Source organism: Sinocyclocheilus rhinocerous, unplaced genomic scaffold (assembly GCF_001515625.1).
Source record: "Sinocyclocheilus rhinocerous isolate Xijiao unplaced genomic scaffold, SAMN03320098_v1.1 scaffold1219, whole genome shotgun sequence".
In the NCBI taxonomy this organism is placed as follows: Eukaryota; Metazoa; Chordata; class Actinopteri; order Cypriniformes; family Cyprinidae; genus Sinocyclocheilus; species Sinocyclocheilus rhinocerous.
The window spans coordinates 1,037,973-1,053,823 of record NW_015634012.1 but is presented as its reverse complement, the minus strand read 5'-3'; the positions used below and the strand labels follow the sequence as shown (position 1 = coordinate 1,053,823).

Here is a 15,851-nt window from a genome sequence, read left to right as displayed (position 1 = left end):
AGTAGTGAACATGGTAGTCTCCATTCATAGTATCCATTTGTATGTACCATTCATAGTAGTGAACTTAATAGTTGACAATATTTAAAACCAAATGATAGGATGTATATCTTTCCCTTATAATGTATTTAATTGAAGAGTTTATCCAAATAGTCACAAGAGAACAACAAAGCTTAAAAAGGTCATAGTTATTTCATATATACACCGTTTTTCAGTATACACACCATTTTTCTTTGAATGTCCAGGAAAAAAAGCTTAGTTACTCATAGCATGATGTAAAATTTTGGTAATACCACCTGCCCCATTGCTGTATGAATTTATTCATCTATCTGTACTATTCTAAGTCAAACAGAACACATACAGCAAGACATGGTGCAGGACTTATTCCCCCTGCCAGTTAACTAGTGTTTCTTTCCACCTGCCATGTCTACCTGGGTGCAGTGCACAGCAGGATAATAACGGCAAGACAGGTGCAATTTGCGTCTGCATCAGACTGGGAGCGGAAAGCTGCCACCCAGCCTGCGAGTCTCATCATCTGAGCATCATTAAAACAGGCCATGAGAAACGCAGCTCGACGCGACAGGAACCCTGCTGCTGAGGCGATGCGGTTCTGACGAGACGTCAGGAGAGCACGACAGCGTGGGCTGCGGAGCAGTCCCACATGCCGAGAAATCTCTGTTCCTTCATTAATGCAGAAATGCTTTTCTTGAAAGCTGCAGTTCAGCATTGTGTGTGTTAATCAATACGGTTCACTTCTGCCTCATCCACCTTCGCAGTCAACAGTTCAAGGCCCAGTCAGCATCACTCATGAGGTTTATTTGGTTTCTGTTCTCCTTCTGCCCCAGCCCAAATGTTAATCATATTAAGTAGTGAATGATTCTTAATTAAAAACCATAGGCAATCTGTTGAGCATGCAAATGTTTACTCAGAGGTGGATCCCCTGAGGGCTGAGGAATATTTATTTATATATATTTCATGTTTTAATTAATCACAATCAGCCTTATTCATCAATATAATCAATTGGCATCATGACCATCATGTTCACATTGTCATCATCTCAATCTTCATTATCATTATCACCTTCACAACAGCACTAGTAAGTAAAGCTTTATTTATATAGCATTTCTTAAAACAGTGTTTACAAAGTATAATTAAATATGTAAATAACACGCCTCCAGACAAGCTCCCCAGTATTCAGAATGTTTCACCACCATCATTTGCATCTGCACCATCATTACCACCATCATGCATTTCTTAAAACAGTGTTTACAAAGTATAATTAAATATGTAAATAACACGCCTCCAGACAAGCTCCCCAGTATTCAGAATGTTTTTTAAACATTATCACTAGCACCACCATCATTTGCATCTGCACCATCATTACCACCATCATCACCACCACAACTATCATCATCACCGGCAGTATCTTCATTACCACCACTACTATCATTACCACCGTCAACATAATCAGTCACTATCATTATTACCATCATCATCAGCACCAGTGCTATCAAAATCAATGCACCTATCATCATAACCAAAAGTATTATCATAACCACTATCATTACCACATCAACATGAACACTATCATGATTACCACCATCACATCTATCATCACTAGCAGTATAACATAATCTTAATCAGTCACTATCATCATTACCATCATCATCATCACCACCAATACTACCATTATCATCACTAACAGTATCAACATTACCACTATCATTACCACACTAACATCCTCAACACTGTCAGGATCACCACCATCATCACCACCACAACTATCATTGCCAGCAGAGTTTTTATTACCACCACCACCATCATCATCATCATCATTACCACCAGTTTTGTCACTACTGCCACTATCATAATCATCACTGACTATCATTATCACCCCCATCATCATCTTTGCCATCTCACCATGCTCTGAGTTTAAGGACTGAAGCACATTTGGTAAAGCAACACCCCATATGCTTATATTTAGAATGTGAGATATCATTTAGATTTTTGCCTCCTGCTCAGTGTGGGAATGAATGCGGTTTCCGGATGTAACTTGAACAGTTGTGCAGTACGCGAGTCATAGCATGCTTGGGTAACGAGTGCAGTAGTCTGTGGATCTGTTCGGAATTTAAACCCAGATTTGTGTCCTCAGGACCAAAGCTTACACTGAGCCTGCGGTCTCAGAGAAAGAAAGAGAGAGAGAGAGAGAGAGAGAGAGAGAGAGAGAATAATAATGTTGCTCTAAGAGTCTGTGCGAGAGAGAGACTAATAATAATGTTGCTCTAAGAGTCTGTGCGAATAATGTTGCTCTAGGAGTCTGTGCTCTCTTGGCAGAGAACTTGCACTGTGGAGTTAAAAGGAGTTATAATACTAGCATCCAGTGGGAAATTGTGGACAGCTTGAACTAATTATCAATTAATAAAACGTTCATAGATAAGCAGAGCTCGCTGCGAGTTATAAACCCTTGACATTTTCCTAAACATGGTCTCGCCGCAGTATGAACGTCTAAACTTTGAATGATCCTGGATGGAACTATTTTGAACATAAATACGTCGTAACAGGAAGATGTAGTTCTCCCATCCGCCGCGTGGTGGCGACATCCCGCAGTGAAGGAGCTCCGCTTCAGTCTGGAGTTATCAGGCACTCATACATTGTTGCTCGCTGTACTGAGAGGATACGGACACGGCATTTTGGGGGAATCCTACATCCAAGATACCGGACGGAATATTTCCTCATCGAGGCTACACTACTTCAGCCGTTAATTTTCTCCAGCACTGGCTTTATAGTGTCTTTTTCAAAGCATCCACTTTGAGAGATGTTTCATGACGCGCAGGGATGCAGCGGAATCGATTCACTCCTTTGAACGCAAATGACTGAATTCATCTGAACCCAGTTCAGAAAGGTTTCTGAGATTAAACAATTCTTTTTGCCTAACTTTTGTTTTTGTTTTGTAACTAATCTAAACTAAATAATCAAAATAATTAACAAAAGAATAAAATGATTGCCTTTTGAAGTCGTGCTGTTTATACAGTTCTTAAACTTTGCTTCTTCGGACTTTGCTGCAGTTTATTGGTGCCTAACCCGTACAGACTGATTTATAGACTCCTCCTTATTAAGCGCTGGTTTTGGACGAACCGGAGCGACGCGCTCGGTGTCTCGCATCGCTTTGGGGAAACCGGGACTACGGCGCAACATGTATCCAGCGCGGCGCGGGCGAACGCGTGCTGCGGACTCAAAGACGTGTCGGAGCATCATGTCAAGGCGCGCGTTAACTCTGAAGTGGAGCGCCGGATGGATTCTAATGTTTTCATTCATCAACAACACTTGCGCGCAAGGTAAGCGTCTCCGGTCTTATAGTGGCCCCTGAGACTCCGAGCTCACGAGTCAGTGATGTGTGGGATTTATGGAAAGAAACCTTACTGAATGCTAATGGAATTCCTGTCATAATTTGGAACCAATTCTAACGGGATCAAACATGAATCCTGTTAGAATCAAAAAGAGCTTACTGGTTAAGCTGAAATCTCCAGATTGTTTTCAAGATTTCAATTTATTCAGGTCTTAAGGTCACTTCTAAATTATGATAGCATTATTATTATTATTATTATTATTATTATTCCTTTGGGAATAAAGCAATCATTGTTTAATAATGAAATTTGTAGTATGATATTTGCTATGAATTTGTAGGTGATAACCCGGCAGATGTGGTTGAACTAATACCCTGTGGTCTCTAGCTCTGGCCAACATGTCCCATCACTTGTAGTACAATCCCATGGGATGGAGAGATCACAGGCACCCAGCATCACTGCATATTACAGTTCACATATGTTAGTTGCTACTACCACACTTACACAATGGGTAAAGTTTGAAAAGAGAGGTCTGTTCAGAGAACAAAACATTTATCTCAGCTCATTTGTGATCAGATTGTAGAAAAATGACATAAATGCCTAAATACAATGATGGATGCAAGCTTTTTTTGTTGTGTGTCTAGCTGAGAGAAAATTCAATTCAATTGTCATTTTAATTACCATGCTGTCTTGCCTATTTGGTTGGCGGAAATACAATGAACCTACTGATATTTGGCCAATTTGAGATAATTGGCTAAGAACTGTGCACTTTTGTTAGATTAACATGGCAATGGTCGTTCCACCATGTCAGTTCTTAAAGTTAAAAATCTACAGAGAGCCTTGTGAAAGTATAATGCACATTATTATTTATTTATTTATTTATTTTTACTAAAATAATTAAAATACTTAGAAAATTGGTTATTTTAAGTAAACGTTGTAAGTTATTGTAAACAAATTCAGCTTTTTTTGTATTTAATGTTATTATATATTTTATAATATCATACATAATATTTGTAATACATAATATTTTATAGCCTATATATCCCTAAATGGATCCTCAATTATACACTGAAAAAAATTATACTACATTTTTTTAAGGTAAGTGGTTGCAATCAATTTATTTGAGCTACATTTAAATAAACACATTTAGTTGACTAACTTTCAGCAAAATGTGTTTATTTAAATATAGCTAAAATAAATTGATTGCAACCACTTACCTTAAAAAAATGTAGTAAATTCAATGAATAATTTTTTCAGTGAGCAATTAATGACAATAAATAATGAACATAAATAAAATAAAGCAAATGAGCAAGAGAGATATGTTCATTTAAAATGAAAACTGACTTGTCGAACAACTACATAAACCAACAATATAGTTGCATCAATCTACTATCCATCTCCCAGAGTGTCATACCATCGCTTGTTCGTCCAGTTAGCTTCCGAGGGTATTTTACCTTTTGACAAGGTGTTCTGCTCTGTCCACAGGGTGCATTTCTCATCTATTAGCTGCTGTAAAAATGGCCTCGGCATCCGCAGGCAGATGGCTGATATACAGCCCAGTGATCCATCCTGGTTGACAGATCTTAAAGTACTGGCACTGGTGATTCATTCTCTGTGAAGGGGCATGGATAGGCTGAGGTACATCTGACAATTACAATGCCCTAAGCATCGGAGTGCTAAAAGTGGCATAATCCTTGAGCATGTTGGCCTTTGAACAGGCCACATTGGGGTATAAACGACCCCCTATCTTATCTAAAAAGCGTTCAGCCGTCCCCTATTATGCATGGCATTGTGTTGCTGACAATTATTAGCATCCTGTCATGGAGCGTATGCATACGCTAGCACACTATAGACAAGGTCTGTCCGATGTTTGTTTAGAGCTGAGGGCAGCTTTGTTTTTCCTCGTATTGATCAGATCCCTGTTTTCATCCGTAAGTGTACTTTCAATGCCCTTGGACAGCTTTAAGGGAGCTTAGCGGTGACTAAAAGGAAACCCAGCACTTTGGTCAATGGGTAGAAAAAGCTCTTTGAACCCTTTTCACCTGAAGTCTTTCTCTGGTGATCAATTGCTCTGCTCCACTTGAAGCTGCCAGACTTTGCAGCCCTGAGCGACCAAATGGGTACCTGTCACAGAGGGTGGCAAGAAGAAGCAGCAGCATGTCGGAGGCTCTTTCTTTCACGGAGGGTGGCATTAACCACCAATGGGGAGCGACGAGCCTCTGATGCCCAACGTTCCCCCCACGGGGCCTCTGTATTTGTTCTGAAGCTTTCTGCTAATGAGTATCAGCGTGACTGGCGTGCAGGGTACGGCAGAATGGGATCAGTCATCCTTGCAGATGGTGGGGAACATGGAGGATTCCATAAATTAGGAGGGCTCAGAAGCTGAAGAGGTCTCTGGGGACGCAGAGGTGTCATGTGCTTGTTTTTTTCCATCCAAAGGCTGAATATGTTTCTCATGCTGCGTTTAATAGCGATCCGGGCTCTAATTCCACCGGGATACCTGATAGAGTCCGCTAAAAGAGATGCCTCCAACAGAGTGACACTTATTTTGCACTCATTGAAAATCAGAAACCCCCTTCGTGAGGCTGACTGCCTTTGGAGAGTGCTACCATTAAACCAGTGCACAAATGCCTTACGAACTCTTGAAGAAAAGCACAGATATGCCTCTGAACATTTGTGTGTGTGTGTCTGGACAGTTTCTTCCTTGGATTTTGAACTAATCCCGACTGTTCTATTGCATTTTCGAAACAATGTCTTAGTGGCACTTTGTTGCCTCATATGACAGCTGTCAGCCATCTTTAAATCTTCTGATTATATTTGATAATCCTCCATGCGTACAAAAATGAATTCGGGTGGAATCCACATCTTTATGCGATTAAAACGGCCTGCTCTGTTATTTAAGTAAAAGCTTGTTCCCATATGAACACATGGGACTCGCGCGCTGTTTTTTGATGTCCCAGATGGGCCATAATGAGCATGGAAGACCGCAGCTCCCTAGATGCCCTGTCATAATTATGCGCCCGTGCACCAGTTGCGGCATATTTATCTGTACGCGCCGTGACACTTATTTAATTAAACGTCTCCGAAGCAAGGTCCCGGCATGGCAACAGATGTCTTGTGAATTTTTGACATAACACACTCGGCGTTTTCTGCGAGCCCTAGGTGCAACATTCCCAGCGCAAGGCCCCTCGGTGAAACAGACTGACAGCCCAGTTCCTGCGATCCCACGCCGTCTAACGCAGTAGCTCGTCCTCGTTCCCCGCCATTGCAGTCTGCTGATGTTTATTCATACAGCCAGTAGACTGAGGAATGAATAAATGGCTCAAAATGAGGCACGTCGACCTCTGAAAGGCTCCGTCTGTTTTTTCATTACTGGATGTCAAACTTTGCCTCTTATCAGAGCGGTGGCTCACGTTAATCTGCCTCGAGACCAAATGCGATTGTAGCCTAATATTAGAGAACCTGTAGACTGACTGTACAGAGCCTGTATCTCGCTCCAGGAGGCTTTTAAACGGACTTGTTCGAGCGGTAAAACTGTTTGAATAGTGCAGAATGGAAATATAATCAGATAAGTTTAGACTTTAGGGCCCCTGCCTAGTAATTGCAGTGAGCCTGAGGGGGTATGACTGTCAGTGTTTATGTGAGGCCAACGAGAGTCAGATCTAGCAATGCAACCATGAAATGCTGGCTCCTAATGCAGTCACCGAGGAGATCCATTCGCTGCGAGCGCTCGAAAGACCTGTTTCATTATTCTGCCGCAAATGAAAGTCTTTTTATATTACGCCACTGGAATGACATTGTTATCGGGTTTGATTCTGTCTCAATAGTCAGTTGGCGCAGACGAGGATTAATGCATGAAGCTTTTTAAAATTCTGTGTTAAACCGAATCCTGTGAATTTCTGCAAACATCATTTGGCTCTGGAATCTCAGGCTGGCTCCAATCAGTAAGGAAGCAGTTTCTGTCGACGACCAGCTGCTGGAAGCTGCTCTCCTGATGATGATAATGAGAACCCTTCAGTTTTGTAATGGGCTGCTCTCTTAATATTGCTACAGTGTTCAGTTTTACAACAACTTTATTTATGTCGAGAACATATAAGTGTTTGTTCATTATCACTACGGCAAAGTGATTAACTCATGGCTTCAGTATGTATCACATCCATTCATAGCACGGCACTTGATGGTAGATGCTGGTTGTGTAGGTTGAAAGTTGATGCTGTGTATGAGGATTGATCTGCTGGAGCTGAAGATGAGTTACAGTTTGTGTTGTTGAGGGATATTTCACGCTATTGACAAGACTATCACTTCATATGTTGTGCTTTGAATGCTTGACTCCATTGTGGGATGTTGATGTCAAGACGTCATTGTTCAAAAAGCTTGGTTTACAAGCTGAACCGTCACCAAACCAGCATAGAAATCATAGACTAGTCATAGAAAACTAGACTAGTCTGCAGGGTTTAACTATGAGAGTCTTGTATCTGACCATCTAAAGGTATATAAGATTAGTGACATTGATAAAATTAGTGACCATTGTTAGTCAAATGAGATATTGTGCAAGACCCCAGAAAATTCAATGCTGTTAAAATTACACCAACGTTTTAAAAGAAAAAAAACTGGCCTCCTGTCTGACTAGCTGTGTGTGTGTGTGTGTGTGTGTGTGTGTGTGCTGCTCGATATTTGCATGAGCGAGCTATTGTTTCCAGTGTACCCATTCAAAACATATTTTCCACTGTTCTCTTCCAAGTCAAATTAATATGAATAATCACAATTTACTTAAGTGCTGTGTTTGGCAGGCTAATAAATTATTTGCTTTTGGCACAAAATTGCCTTTGAACTTGAAATAAAAAGTGAACTAAACTTTCCAAAAATTATTATAATTTGATCTGGTTCATTTTGATCATAAACATACATTAAACGTGTTTTCGCTACATTTTTGAAATGTACAGCTACATTATTTGTGAAGCTAAATAAAAAACTTTCCACGAACATCGCAGTTTGTTTTTTTGTAGTACAGATGTGTGACAGTACAGTAACTTAAAGAACATTTTAAACCACTTTTATTTTGGGTGTATAAAATGGCCACACTTTAGTTTAGGGACCAATTCTCACTAACTACGTCTTTTGCCTCTATAAACTCCTAATTTCCTGCCTATTAATAGTTAGGAAGGTAGTTCTGAAGTTTAGGTATGGGGTTGGGGTAACACTTTAGTTTAGGGACCAATTACTTACTTATTAACATGCATATTACTAGCATATTACTAGCATATGCACACATTAATGCCTTATTCTGCATGACCATATTTTAAATCCCTTAATCCTACCCCATACCTAAACTTAACAACTACCTTACAGACTATTAATAAACGGCAAATTAGGAGTTTATTGACGCAAAAATCATAGTTAATAGTTAGTTAATAGTGAGAACTGGTCCCCATATATATATACCATATATGGATACACACACACACACACACACACACACACACACACACTTAGTGTGTGTTTGTATGGCAAGTGCATTGGACATAGAGAATATTACAAAGAGCGAAGAAAATATGGCTGATGAAGGTCACAAACATGACAGGCTGTTTCAATAAACATTTCATATTTCTTGCAATTTACTGCAGCATGCAGGATTTTTCTCTCTTAGACAATTTTTTTTTTAAATGTTGTACTGCAACAACATGACCTAAAGGCAACCAAAATACAACATTGTGAAATGTTGTTGAAACGTTTTGTCCTTGCTGGGATGCCAGCCACAATATCATTCAATTTGATGTAATATTGAATGATAACATACAACACTGACCCTGTTTACTTTCTTAACCCTTGTGTTGTGCTAAAAATCCTTCATCTAATTTGGTGTTCCCGGTCAAAAACGACCAGCCTTTTATCCTGTTTTTGAGTGGAAAAAAACAAAAAAACAATATTTAGTCAAAAACAGATGTGCATAAGCTCAAGTGATCAATCAGTTCCAAAAAGAAATACAAAATCGGTGATAATTTAAAGAAAACAAGTCAAAAAGTCTGAATCCAATATTTGGTAATAATATAGCATAACAAGAAATTTATGAGCACTTTTTTGTAGGCTGGTAATTTTTGATAAGTGTATCAAGATGCAAAAAAATAAAAAAATCCCAAAACCAATATTTTTGAGAGGTTGTTATACCCTGTGTGAACAAAATCAGTAGGTTTTAGTCCAATGCGCTAACATTGTAACATTTGTTTGCATATTCTTTATTCAAAATCTTACAAAGCCTTTGAAATGCGTTTCCGTTCTGTTGACGTAATCAAAACCGTGTGGGATTAAAAGAACCAATGAACCAGTAAGTTTTCTCTTTTCTGGATAAGGCTTTGTTTTGCACCTGAGCTCAAATCAATCTACAAACCAAAAAAAGCTGTAATAGAATATTTACAATTCTATTTCACAGGCAGATCATTTGATATTTAAGGTGGGTGGAAACAGAAGCTGAATGCTGTAAGATTGAATGCTTGATGAGAGGGATGTCGATAATGAAATTCCTGCTTTTGGAGGAAACGTATTACTTCAGGGCTAGTTTAAATAAAAGATCATCAGCTTGAGTGAATTTGGTTTTCATTTTCTGGTTGTTTACTGCAACAGAGAGGGGAAAATGCCGGTGGTATTATAGGCTTAATAAACGTTCTACATGTGCATTTCCTTCGAGATAATTTGTTAAGAAATTCAGGGCAAATTTTGCACAAGTCAAAGTGGAAAAGGCTGGCATGTGTGTCCTTATAAAGTCTTTATGTAGAGAAGGTTGTTTCTGAATAGGCGCAATGCACAGTGATCGTCTTCTGAAGAGACCTTGGCCACTGACATGCTTAGCATTGAAATGAAATTAGCAGGTCTTTCAAAGCGATCTTGTCATGGCAGAATTGCTTTGGAAAGGAGAAAATGTGATGAAATTCTGACAAAGTGTCATTTTCCTGCTGCATACAAGCTTGTTTCAAGCCTCTGGGCTGTTCAGTGTAAACATTTAGACAACAGAAAGCTTGACTGAACGGAAACAGCAGCTAGAAACAAAGCCCTCTACATCTTTTCCCTTATTCAGCGTCATCCTCCTGGGAAACTGGGAGTGCAATCTTGTGTTGTGAATAAAATAGCAAAGTGGCAACACGACCGTATGATAGAGACATTGATAGAAAGATTGAAAAGGGGGGAGGCGGAGGGGGAGAGGAAAGCAAAGGAGATGCAAGCCTCGTTTTATTCTGTAAAGCTCCAGCGCTATGTACCCATTTATGTGCACAAAAGACTGAGCTTTGTTGTTCTGTGCTCAAAAAAGGTGCTCAAACCAAGCCTGGCCAATCATAACATGGATAATTTTACCCATAAAACAATCTTTTGCTCTCTGTTCGTCAGAGCTCTTTCTCTTGGTAACACAAAAAGCTGTCAACACAGAGCAGTGCTGCAAACCATTTTGAGTAGTCTTTCACAGATTTCAGGGATTTCGCCTTAAAGATCCTGTGCAATTGGAGCTTTGTGGCTTTTAGTCTACGTCTGTCAGCTTTGAAGGCATCTACACTGTAAATGTTAATGTACTCTTAGTTTACAAAACAAACCTTTAGTAGTTAGAATACATGCACTTAAAATTGACAGACCAAAAATATTGAGTTTTAGTGCGATGTTAAAAATCTAAGATTATAAATGTAGTAAAAATGTGTTGAGAATAATGTTTCATGAGTAATGTTTTGAGGCCCTTTTACGAGAAAAAAGCCATGAAGTTTCATATAAGAATAAAGGTGGGACACTAACTTAAACGCAAATATTAAAGTAAAATATTTTGAGAATAAAGTTGTAGCATTACAAGAATAGAGTCGAAGGATTATGAAAATGAAGTTGTAACGGAAGTAACATCAAAGGGACATTCTAAAATGTTCTGACATTTCAATTTTATTTTCATAATTTTATGACTTTAAATATATAATCTTGCCTCAAAATGTTACAATTATAATTTTGAAATGTGTTGACCAAATGTAATTCCGTATATATACAGTTTAACAAAGAGTGAAAAATTTAAGGGGGTCTGAATACTTTCCGTACCCACTGTATTAAGTATTATACACAACCATTGCAGTTGGCAGGAGCTCGACTGTTTTCTGAGAGAAGCGGTACCGCTGTATCTTTCTTTTATAAATCTGATAAAACTAAAGACTCTTCAAAGATATAAAGGATGCAATACTACTCTATAGATACTCAAGATTAACACGAGATTGGCAGAAACTGTGTGTTATGTCCCCTAGTATTTTTTTTTACAACATTTTATTTTTGTTTGTATAAAATTATTCTGTATTTGCAATTAAAATGTTACTTTAAAATGTAACTTTTCCAGTTGCAGTTACTAATCATTTTTGGAAAATCTAAATATGTAAACTACAGTCTATTCTATCCATCCATCTATCTATCTATCTATCTATCTATCTATCTATCTATCTATCCATCCATCCATCCATCCATCCAGTATGGTTTCTGAAATGTTTTTAATGTAGAACAATAAACAACAGGAATTCAGTGATTTTTTTTTTAATTGCTTCAAATTTTTTGTCAGAATGCAATTATAAATCTGAATGTCTGTCAGCAAATGATTTTTTTTGCCCTTAGCAAAGGTGTAATTTGATGGAGCCCTTTGATATGTCCTTAACCACAATTTGGACTTTAATCGGATAAGGGTCACTATAAAATGACCTATTTTGGATCCTGAGTGCAGATCCACAATCTCCTGAAGACCTTCCTCTGGGCCCTCACCATAAGTGACAGGAAGATATTTCTGAAAGTGCGGCACACCCATCGTGACTGTGGATGGAAATGTTTCAGATTGTGAAGTTGTCTCCTGTCCCATCGCCCCCCTCCTCCCCAGCACTCTTCCCTCCATCCTTTGGCAGTCGGCCTGGACGTTTGCCTGGCTGGGAGCCCCTGGCTGCATCTCAATGCCTTGTGCTGGGTATTGATTAGGACAAACGCTGAGCTCTCCCCACCAGCCCAGACTCAGCGCGTGCGGGAATGTGTGGCTGTTTGATGTCACTTGTGTTTCTCTCTCTTCCTTTCCTTCTTATTTCGCTGTCTTCCATCTCGTTTGCGCTTCTTCAAATGCTAGCGACGTAGCGAGCGACCCTGCAGCCATCTCGTGCGTTTGATGTTTCTTTGCATCGCACCTTCCTTGCAAAACAAATTGACTGCTGCTTTGAGGTGGAAGCTCACAAGCCCCTGGTGTGTTTCTGAAACTGGTACGTGTGTGTTCACGTATATGCAAGAGTGTACTTGTACAAGCCATGCAAAAAATATATAAATGTTGATTCGCTGTTCACAATCACTACACAATATCTTCCCCTCACAGATTCTGTATTTATCACGTATAGTCAGTCATGGCATTAAAAGGAGAAAGTTCGCCCAAAAAAGAAAATTCTGTCACTATTTACTCATTCACATGTTGTTCTAAACCCTGCTGTTCGGTGGAACTCAAAAGGAGAAATTTAGAATTTTCAAGCAGTTAATTTGCATACAACAAGATTACATACTATATGTGGCAAGCTCCAAAAATCAACAAAAAATATTAAAAAAGTAGCCCATATGACACTAAAATTAAGTCTTCTGAAGTCAGATCGATCTGAACAGACCGAATTTCACTCATAATTTTCCTTTCTGGTCCACAAAGTTCACTTCACAAAGTTGATACTAATACGAGTGAATGTTTCAATACCTATTTCAATGCACAATAATATGCTGTTGAACACACTCCTTTAATTGAAAATGTTTAGTATTAATATAAATATTATCCATTTAAATTTAGAACAGTGACATTTAGCCTTCAAGTATTTCTAATTAAATGAACATTGAACATTAAACCTAAAAAATAATAAAAAATTATTATTCAAGTCAGTATAGTCTTCACTGCATGATCATTAAATAAAACATTCATTAATAATGTTTCTTTAAATTAGAGGACTGATTAAAGCTACTAAAGATATCCATCCTTTTCTTAACAGTATTGTTGCTTAATTAATATTGATGGCAGAATAAACAGCAGCACGTCTGTTAGGCTGCATATACAAGACCTTTTTTTGGTACTTTTGATGTCACTGATTTAAAATATAGAAATAATTTGCCACATGGGCTACTTTAATGGTTCTCACATTGTTTTGAGGGGGTTTATAGTCACTGTGAAGTTTAATTAAAACAGAGCTGTGTAAAGATTCTCCAAAATATCTGGGTAAAAAAATAACGACAGAGTGGAATACCAATTTTATGATTATTTTATATGCTTTTATAAAATAGTCTATTTATTTTGTAATATACAATGATTGATCTTCTCAAGCTGCCAATGAGTTGCCCTGGGAAATGACATTTGGTTTTGTTTTCCTCTGCTAGGCTATAATTGTGAGTGTCTTACAAACTGACCAATCTAATGTGTTAATGGATTAGCGGCATTTAATTTGGACTGTTGTTATTACAATGAGGTACAAGACCCAAGAAAAGTCAATTCTTTCACCGCCTGTGCCCTGAATGATTTAGTGAGGGTTAGTGAAGCTAGTAAGGTTAAATGGAAAAACTGCAGCGCATTGCTATTTGCTCCTCTTGCAGTAATGAATACTGACAGAGATAAAAGTGATTATGTGTGGATATATATTTTCATTTCAAAGAGGGCAAGAAAGCGGACTCTAGTCTTTAGTCTTTATTGCCGTGATACATATAAACCGTTACAAAAACATGTGTGCTAAATTCTCGACAGACGCAGATTATCATGCGGCCACACGCCGATGCTAAATTGCCTCTCAGATTTTTAGTATAAAGCACCGCTTCTGAGCTCAGTCTTGAAATGTTTCCAGAAGTGTTAGTGTTTCCAGTATCAAGCGGACTGTATTTACCATGTCCACCATTAGAATCAATTCTGGTCAATGGAGAAGTATGTTTGAAAGAAAGATGCTCTTTGTACAATAAATCCCTGTCATGTTGGTATCTGTTTATTATGAGGTCATTCAAAGGAAAAGAAAACGCATTTGAAAGACAGTGAGAGATGAAAAGAGAAAGAGATACCAAGTGAGTGCACTGGAGAACAGATATTGATGCGGTATACAGTAGTGCGCATCTCAAATTCAACCTTGATCCCATGTAGCTCAGAAAGCCTGTTTGTGTTTGGCTCTGTGTTCATTTGACGAGGGTTGTCGCCGTACCAAAATTTCAGTTGGTACCAATCCCAGTGAAATTTCACAGTTCTGCATACTCATTTCAGTACCACACCAACAACAGAACAATTATGAACACATTCTTTTTCATTATTAATGTTAGTAATAACAAATGAAAACACTGACATTTAGCCTTCAGGTTTTTCTCAGATAAGAAAACAAGTCGTTTTAAAATAAAGAACAAAGAATCACATTTGATGCAATAAAAGAAATAACCGCAATAGAACAAAATCAATTAAAGAATAAACAGTGCTTGAAGTTTCTCAGTTATTCAGTTAAACATTTAATGTATTCAATTACATATTCAGAAATATAAAAAAGTACAAAAGTTTTAATTAGAATTATTAGCATAGTCTTTACTACTGCATGATTATCAAAAACAGTTGACTGTCAGTCAACTCTCAGGTACCTGATCAATTCTATCTATCTATCTATCTATCTATCTATCTGTCTGTCTGTCTGTCTGTCTCTTTCTGTCTGTCTCCATCCATCTTGAGATTTCTATATTTGAGTGTGATCTTGGAAAACAAATCTATTTGATGTTTCAGTGTTTGTTTCCTTCCTCAAAACTCAGGCTTAGACCAGCACGGATGTCCATTCTGTTCACTTAGTGGGTAAAGATGGTAGACCAGAATGGTCTTTTCAGAGGGCAGTTGATGTTTTGAGTCTTGCTTGTCAAGATAGTTTAAAAGGAGAGGATGATGATGCGCAGTAGGCTCAAACATTAGTGACCACAGTTTCCCTTCACAGAACATTTTTGATACATACAGTCCTGTTCAAAAGATTATTTTAAAGGGGTCATATGATGCGATTTCAAGTTTTCAGATGTGTGCAGCACATTTTATGGAGGACTGTTTCCTGATCCTGGTAGAGTAGACTACAATGCCGGCTGTTCTGACTCACAGACTGTAAGTATGTTTTTTAATATTTAAAGCATTTGCCACTGATGATTCAAAGCGAGTTTTGAGCAGTGTAGTGTAGCGCTTGTTGTTTGTCGTTTCTCCGATCACAAATGCAGACATGGTTTTATGTTTACGGGGCGCGATGCGCAACGCAACGTGTAAAAAGAAAGTATAAGTCATTATAGTCAGTAATTATGTCCCTACTGGATGCAACAAATGCCTCATTTATAATGGGTTTTATTGGTTTTGTCTCGTCGTGCCAGGACACGGCATCACAGTATCATAAGGGGCGTAACATTTCCGTCACACACTTGAGGTATTCGGCCAATCACAATGCACTTGATAGCTGGCCAATCAGAGCACACCTCACTTTTCAAATCGATGAGCTTTGTAAAAATTTACGCGTTTCAGAA

At 38.4% G+C, this 15,851-nt stretch overlaps 1 protein-coding gene across 2 annotated transcripts in view; it reads left to right on the top strand.

Annotated features, from left to right (window-relative positions):
• Positions 1-2,984: 2,984 nt before the first annotated feature.
• The window catches only part of sdk2a (sidekick cell adhesion molecule 2a), a 128,556-nt gene continuing 115,689 nt past the window's right edge, over positions 2,985-15,851 (top strand). For both annotated transcript variants that reach the window (XM_016558802.1, XM_016558801.1), the window contains exon 1: positions 2,985-3,332. In XM_016558802.1, the coding sequence (XP_016414288.1) occupies positions 3,191-3,332 (142 nt within the window). In that variant the 5' untranslated portion in view covers positions 2,985-3,190. The remainder of the gene's footprint in view (positions 3,333-15,851) is intronic.